General features: G+C 62.1%; 2 protein-coding genes across 10 annotated transcripts in view; one reads left to right on the top strand and one right to left on the bottom strand.

The window, feature by feature from the left end:
* Positions 1 to 193: 193 nt before the first annotated feature.
* On the bottom strand, positions 194 to 2344 carry TAF11 (TATA-box binding protein associated factor 11). 3 transcript variants are annotated; one of them, XM_068995648.1, is made up of 5 exons: positions 2110 to 2344; positions 1899 to 2038; positions 1626 to 1713; positions 1302 to 1398; positions 194 to 614 (listed from the first exon to the last, which is right to left on the bottom strand). In XM_068995648.1, exons 1-5 carry the CDS (start codon positions 2302 to 2304, stop codon positions 484 to 486), a joined length of 651 nt encoding a protein of 216 aa, XP_068851749.1. In that variant the 5' UTR covers positions 2305 to 2344; the 3' UTR covers positions 194 to 483. The 3 variants fall into 3 exon arrangements, with proteins under 3 accessions (XP_068851749.1, XP_068851750.1, XP_068851751.1); XM_068995649.1 differs by having other exon boundaries at positions 2125 to 2344; XM_068995650.1 differs by having other exon boundaries at positions 2164 to 2343.
* Positions 2345 to 3091: 747 nt separating this feature from the next.
* Positions 3092 to 7343, top strand: part of ANKS1A (ankyrin repeat and sterile alpha motif domain containing 1A) — a 78900-nt gene continuing 74648 nt past the window's right edge. For all 7 annotated transcript variants that reach the window (XM_068995731.1, XM_068995734.1, XM_068995729.1 and 4 more), the window contains exon 1: positions 3092 to 3300. In XM_068995731.1, the coding sequence (XP_068851832.1) occupies positions 3098 to 3300 (203 nt within the window). In that variant the 5' untranslated portion in view covers positions 3092 to 3097. The remainder of the gene's footprint in view (positions 3301 to 7343) is intronic.

The raw sequence follows: 7343 nt of genomic DNA, 5'->3' as shown, positions 1-7343 counted from the left end.
CCCCTCCCACTCCCTTCCCAACAGTGCTCTTAGGGGCAGCTCCTGGATTTGGAACACTGGATTTGCAAGCACAGCTGAGCCACAGCTTCAGATGCCCCAGCTCCCAGCATGGGTTCCCAGGGAACCAGCCCTGCCCCAGGGGCTCTGGGAGCACCTCGGGTTACACAACGAGCAGGTCCCAGCAGCACTCAGGTTACCAACACAAGAATAAGTTTAATGTACAAAAAAAGCCGCGCATCTGGGCACAGATGGCACCTCTGGGCCAGCAGGAAATGCTCTGCAGCCCCTGCATGTTCCTTTCCCTGCCATGCTGAGGCAGAGGAACCCCCGAGTCCAGGTCAGGGGTGGATCCGGTGTGGGGTCCTGAGCCCAGCGTGGGCAGGGACAGCAGGAGCATCGTCGAGGTGCCACAGGCCACCCCAAAGGGGCCTTACAGAAGAGTCCATGTGGGAAGGTCCTACAGGAAGCTCATTTCAACTTCTCTCAGTGGAAGATGATCTTTTTGTACTTGGAGTTGGGGATTTGCCCTCGTGCCTTGAGCCTCCGGACAGCCTCCCTCATGTGCTTGGGCTGCAGGGGGGGCAGCTCCCCCCACTTCTCACACACATCCAGCGCTGGAAAACAGAGAGAGATGTCAGTCAGGGGACAGCTGAGCTCTGCCCATCCCCTGCTGCTGCTGCAGTGCAGTTTCAAAGGGAACAGGTAATGGTTGTGTTGGGGGTTTGCAGCTCAGAGCCAGGAATGAACCTGGCTCCGTGAGTTCCTCCCTGACTGGAGTCCCAGGGCAGCAACCAGGACAGCTTCTAAACCACTCAGCCACCATGGAGATGCTGGATCCAGGGAATGGATGAGCTCACAGCCTCCGCTCTGGAGCCCCAGGGGCTGGGTGGGCCAGGGACACATGGGCTGTGATCCCCCCAACTGCTGAGCAGGAACAGCTGGGTCAGCTCCCAGCCCCCGTCCCAAACTGATCCCAGCTCCTCCCATAAGGGAAGACTGGGGCACGTTAAGAGGCTTAAGGAACTCCTTTGTCCCTGCAGCACTAACGAGATCCTCATTATGCAGCTGCTCTCTGGCTGAGGGACAGAGCTGCTACCCCAGGTTCTCCACCTGAGGAGGAGGAGCAGCAGTAGCAGCACCGGTGGGATCGGAGGGGCTGTGGCAGCTTCACCGGGCTCTGCTCTGAACCAGAGCTGCTACAGGAAGGGAGAACCACGAACACCCGGGGCTGTTCCACGTCCTGCTCCAAGCACGGAATTTACCCCGTGTTCTTCACCTGTCACTCAGCAGGTGCCACTCACCTTCCTCCACCACCTCCCCAACAAACACCTTGGAGATGCCCGACATGGCGATGACAACGTTCTGGGACACGGAGGTGCCGGTGATGGACTGGATGAGCTGGGACAGGGACAGATGGGGACAGTCAGAGCCTCTCAGCCCTACCCAGCCCCTCGGGGGTGCTGGGGGCAGAGCCTGAGCTGCAGCTGCCCTTGGGCCACCGCGCTGGAATCCATTGGGATCAGCTGTCCCGGAACAACGCGCTGAGCCACGGGGGTGGCACAGCTCCAGGAGGGCCCCGGGGAGCCCCCAGCCCGCCCTGCTCGGGCTCTTGCTGCCTCTCGTACCCGCTTGATGGCGGCCTTGGGGAAGGCGGAGCGACGATACATCTCGTACCGGTTCAGCTGCTCCTCAGAAAAGGAGGAGACCAGGATCCTGCGGCGGAGAGAGCGAACATTTACAGCCGCGGGAAGGCCCTGCCGCGGTCCCCGTCAGGGCCGGGAGCGGAGGGCAGCGCTGGGCTGTAACCCGGGCTGGGAGGGGGAATCTGGGACGGGGCTGCGGCTCGGCACCGGGGACACGATTCCCGAGCTTCCAGGCACCATCGCGCCGGTACTCACTGCATCTTCTGGATCTCGTCCTCGTCCACTTTCTGCTTCTTCTCTTTCCGCTCCTTCAGCTCCAGCTTCACCTTCCTGGCCGCACACTGCTGCAGCCCCGGGTCCTCCGCGTCCGCCGCCTCCCCCTCCGCGCTCCTCACCTGGGCGAGAAGGCAGCGCTCGCTCTGCGGCCCCGCGGCCCGGCCTGGCCCCGCTCCCGCTCCCGCCTCACCTCCCCGTCCGCCACCTCCGCCTTCAGCTCGCTGCCACCGCCGGCCTCCCCCACCTCGCCCTCGCCCACTCCCTCGGCAGCTGCCACTTCCCCCGCGGCCGCCGCCCCATCGTCCGCCGCGGGCGGGGATGAGCCTGCGGCCGGAGGCTCCGGGACAGCGGCGGCACCGAGAGCGTCCCGGGCCGGGTCCGCCATGGCCGCGCCCGCGGCGCCTGCTGATGACGAAACACCACGGGCGCCGCGAGGGGGCGGAGCCTATCGCCACGGGAACGGTGACGCGAGGAGCCGCGTGATGACGCAATGTACCGGCGACGCTGGGGGCGGGGAACTGTGTAGTCATGGCAACAGAGATGCGACGGCGCCTCCTGATGACAAAAGATTGCGAGCGCCGCGCCAAGGGCGGTGCCTGTTGCCATGGCAACGGCAACTCGGCAGCGCACCCTAATGACGCGCTCCGCGGGCGCCAAGATAGGGGCGGAGTATGTCGCCATGCCAACGGCTCGCCAGCGGCGCTTCCTGATGACGCACAGCTACGGGCGCCGCGAGGGGATGCGCGGGGCCGGGCTTGTCGCCATGGCAGCGGGGCTGTGCAGGGGGGCCTCTGCGGGGCTTAGCCCCGGGCCCTGCGCGCTCGGACCGACCGGCCCCGCCCTGAGCCGCCCTCCGCACACCCGGACCCTACCGGGACACGAGGTCAGAGCGGCCCCGCTGCCCGGACCCCGCAGGGGAAAAGGCCCCGGGCCCGCCCGAAACGAGCGCGGCTGAGGGACGGCGGGCGGTGCTCGGGGGGCGGGGCCTGCACGAAACCCCGCCCCCGCCCCCGCGTCCCCTCAGCACCGCCCAGACCCCGCCCCCAGATCCCGCCCCCAGATCCCGCCCCCAGATCCCGCCCCCAGATCCCGCCCCTCCGATCCCGCCCCTCAGACCCCGCCCCCGGGCCCCGCGGCCCCGCCCCGGAAGTCGCGCGGGCGGCCGGGCCGCGCCGGCCATGGGGAAGGAGCAGGAGCTGCTGGAGGCCGCGCGCACCGGGAACCTCCCGGCCGTGGAGAAGCTGCTCTCGGGGAAGCGCCTCAGCTCCGGCTTCGGCGGCTCCGGTGGTGGCGGCGGTAGCGGCGGCGGCTCCGCGGGAGGAGGCGGCGGCGGGAGCGGCGGGAGCGTCGGTGTGGGGCACCCGCTGTCCAGCCTGCTCAGGTGAGCGCGGCCCCGGGGGCGGGGAGCGAGGGATGTGGGGTGAGGTGGGGGCTGTGCGCGGACCGGGGGTTGGTTGTGGGGCTGCGGGACGGGAAAGGAGCGGGGAGCTGTGGGTCGCGTGCGTGGGGCCGGGGGGCTGCGGGGCAGCTGTAGGGCTGGGTGTGCTCATGGGGCGCAGCCAGGGGTGAGAGGGCTGTGGGACAAAGGGATGCCGGAGGTTCCTGGGGCTGCAGCGCTGCGGGGGAGGCCGGGGGTCTGTCCCCGCTCTGTCCCCCGTGGGAGTGGGCCGGAGCTGGAGGCTCCCCGGGTAGGGATCGAGGGCCGAGGGGGTGGGATGAGACATTGCAGCGGGCTGTGAGGGGCGTGTGAGCTGGGCACCCCTGAGAGTTTGGGGGTACCAGGATGCGAGGGAGCCGTGCCGGAGGGGGCTGCGGCGGAGCGGCTCGGGCCGGTGTGCCCTCGGCGAGAAGCCGGGGGGCTGGGACAGGAGAGGGGAATGACTTTCTGTCTGTCTGGAGCGGGCGCTGCCGGGGCTGGGTGCTGCCCCGCAGGTGTCCTGTCCCCCTGGCATCAAAGCGCTGCTGTGCGGGTGCTGCAGACTGGCGTCACTGGGAAGCTGTGGTGTGTCTGGAGGGCTCTGTGGCCGGGGCAGGACCGCTGCTGGATGACTTTCCCGGTGTGCAGCCGGGTGTCGGGCGAGGTATCCGGGCCCTGCGCTAGCATCGTCGCGGCTGGCGGTGGCATTCTGCCGGGTCTGGGCTCAGCGGGGGCTGCGGGGCTGGGGTCGGCCCGTCCCAGCCCCATGCTGTGGAATTTGCTGGCTTGAAGCTCTTGGACCTTTGTTAGGTTTTTTCTATTTCCCGTTTTTTGGCATCACCTCTCGCTGCTGCGCTTCTGGAGCTGCAGCTTTGGCCTCTGCTGGGAATGCTGCTGCTCCTGGTGCCTCAGCAATTGGTTTGTACTGGGATGTGTGGAGATTTGCGTCCAGTGCCGACTGACACTGCTGCTACGTGACCTGACTGTTCAGAGGGATGTGACTTCCCCGGTTTTGGCCGAATTTGATCCGTTTTTCCTTTCACATAACCTAGCTGGATACCTGCAGGTTGGGCTGGTGGCAGAGGCCTGCAGACATGAGAGAGCTCACCCTGCCCTGGGGCACACGTTTGCCTTTCTGAAACGTAAATCTACCCTTGGGTCGGGCTTTGTTCTTCTCTTTTGATATATTAAACAGTCTGAGCCCTTGTTTGCGTGGGATGGATGTGCCCACAGGGGGCTCAGATCAGTGCAGAGGGTCGGTGCCGTTGAACACCCCATGAGCTGAACCAGATCTGCCACTGCCTGACAGCACCTGGGCACCACGGTGCCTTTTCCCTGCCTTTCCCTGTGACAGTGCCCATGGTGCCATGGTCCTGGAGTGGTCCCTTGGTGCCAGAGTGGGCCAGGCCATCCCTTTGACTCTGACCTGTTACTGCATTTCTCCCATGGGAACGCGGCTTCGTGCACAGACACGTGTCTGAAGGATGACAGGTGACTGTCACAGCTGTCACTCTTATTTAGTGTTCACTACCACGGTTGTTGGATGTACCTGTCAGCAGCACTGGAACAACCCCTTTCCCCCACCCAAGTCCCAGCCCCTGAACCTGTTTCTCCCTGTACAGCTGGGATTTGTGCCTGTGACACCAGTTCCTGGTCTGGCTGCACACTGTGAGGCATGGCAGCGTGTCCTGTGTGCCACTTAGGGGCTTTGTGACAGTTTCCCCCTCTTCACCACTTGTTGGGCTCTGGCTCTGTCTTAGGAGACTCCTCCAGGTGAGGAGCTTTTTGGTGAGGTTTTGATGAGAAGCAGCTGTGGAGTGTCCTTGCAAGGAGAGGCCAGAGGGAGTAGGGCACAGGCTGGGACAGGTTGGAGGGACCAGACAGATGAACTGTAGGGTGGAGAAAACTTCACCTTTTCCAATGCTAGAACATAGGAACTTTTCTAATGTGGGGTTTTGCCTGCTGTGTTTGTGGGGAGAAGCCTGCCCTCAGTCAGGTCTATGTGCTCCATATTTTCCCTTCCTCGGGCAGCCCCTCTCCCTGCTCAGGCTGATCCCTGGTCCTGCTGAGGCTCCTCATGTCTGTAAGGATTTCTCCTGACACAGGAGCTGCTGATCTGCCCTCCACCCCCAGAGCTCATTCCCAGAGCAGGGTCATAAATGCCCTGCTGGGCTGGCACCTTTGTTCCTTTCTTCACCCAATTTCAGGTCCCTATTTTAGCTCCTATTTTATTTATTTTTTAAGTCCCACTGTTTGGACAACCTGTTCCCAATTCTCATCTCTCCTGAGGTGCCTGTCCCAGCTTTTTCTGGTAGTTGTGCGTTTCAGGTGTCTCAAAGATACAGTTTTGGATGGGGTACAAACCAGGCATTCCCTGGAATTCCCCTATTACACCTGGTACGTGCTGAGCTGGCACTTGCTCTGAGCTGGCACTCATTGGTTTGGGCCATTTCTCTTCCAAAGAGAGCAAGTGCTGCTCCATGAAGTGCCAGAAGATGCCCCTGGCAGTAAATTCCTTGGAATGTGGTGTTTATCAGGTAACCTGAGCTGCCACCGTGTCTGTTATCAGTTAGATGTGGACTTTGCCACCGTCTGGGCTGTGTTGCTCCTGCTGAGGCTGAGCAGGGCCTGCTGGGTGTGGAGCCACACACAGACTCCAATCACCTATGGCTGCAGGTGAGCAGGAAACAGGATGGGATGGAGCGGGATAAGCCACAGGAGGAGGAACTTCAAAGACAATTAAAGTCTCTCTCGTGGGGTGAACGTGCCAGGGTGTAACATTCAGGACATTGGGCAGAAGAATAAACCCCAGTGGGAAGCGGATGGGAATCAGGAATGCTGACAGCGGGCTGGGGGAATGAGAAGGATGCAGGAGGGGGAAAATGGGAGTGTAGATTTGCCAGAGCAGATGGTGGGCTCACAAAGAGGTGATGGCTGCCAGGGTTTGGGAGGCTCAGCTCCCTGCCGGCATCCACGCAGCCCCTGGGATCTGCCAGGGCCTGGGGAGCTGCTGGAGGCCTGGCTCAGCAGTCGGGGGAGCAGGTCCTGGCTCCTCAGCCAGGCCCAGCTGCTCCGGTTCCAGCCATGGATCATGGCACAGGCAGAAGCACCGTGTGAGGAGCAGGGAGCAGCCAGAGAGAAAACCCACTCCGTGCATGCACAGCTTAAGGCTTATGAGCAACAGCAAGACCAGAAATCAGAAATGCTCCGTGAATCCATGAGGTTTCTTGGGGTTATGAGCCACTTTTGCATCGAGGCCGCAGAATTTGATTTATTGTATTTTTTTTTCAGTGGTTCACTGTGAAGTTGAAGGCGGGAAACAACAAAACAATCTGTGGCTGAGCTATCAGTCTGCATTCAGGAGGTTTTGCCAGGAGCAATGAGGGATGGGTTGTGTTAAAGCCAAATCTGCAGAAGCAGCTTTTTATTTTCATCCGTTGCTGTGAAAAGCCTGGCTCTCTGTTGCCAGAGGGGGAAACTGAGGCTGCTGCTGAGCCCCAGATGGGATATGCAGTCCTCAGGGAGTGTATCAAGGAGACGCTTCTGCTGGGAATGAGGAGTTGGGGTGCACATCTGTTGTGGGAAGGGTCGAGTGCTGCTCCACAGAAGCCACAGCCCTTGTTCCAGCCCACTTGCAGCAGTTGCTGCTGGTGAGGGGTCTGGTTGGTTTAGGAAATGATGTGGTAGCATGGCAGAACACTTGAGGTGGCTTCCAACAGTCCAAGGGTGGTTGGAAGTCAGAAAAATGAGTTCTTTTTTAAAATAGTTGGGTTTGGTGTTTGTTCTGGCGTGGCTGATGGCTTACAGCAGGGATCTGTTAGTGCCCTGTGTACTCCTGGGGGGTGAGGCTCCAACTGTTCCTGTCTGCTGCCATTCCCTCGGGAAGGGACACAGCGCCGTTGCCAGGCAAGGCAGGGATTGCCCTGTCCGAGGTCAGGGTCCGGCTGTCGGGGTGTCTGTCCCTGCGTGTGTCCGCAGGCCTTGTGGGGTAGCACCGAGTCCTGCAG

Source organism: Aphelocoma coerulescens, chromosome 26, assembly GCF_041296385.1.
Source record: "Aphelocoma coerulescens isolate FSJ_1873_10779 chromosome 26, UR_Acoe_1.0, whole genome shotgun sequence".
Classification (NCBI taxonomy): domain Eukaryota; kingdom Metazoa; phylum Chordata; class Aves; order Passeriformes; family Corvidae; genus Aphelocoma; species Aphelocoma coerulescens.
This window is presented reverse-complemented; position numbering and strand designations above follow the sequence as displayed.

Excerpts from the sequence above, each read along its gene's own strand:
- TAF11 (XM_068995648.1), bottom strand. The coding sequence starts at position 2,304 with ATGGCGGACCCGGCCCGGGACGCTCTCGGTGCCGCCGCTGTCCCGGAG. Across the intron at positions 1,714-1,898 it reads GACGAGATCCAGAAGATGCA|GATCCTGGTCTCCTCCTTTT; the intron begins GTGAGTACCGGC and ends TCTCCGCCGCAG. Across the intron at positions 1,399-1,625 it reads CCAAGGCCGCCATCAAGCGG|CTCATCCAGTCCATCACCGG; the intron begins GTACGAGAGGCA and ends TCCCTGTCCCAG.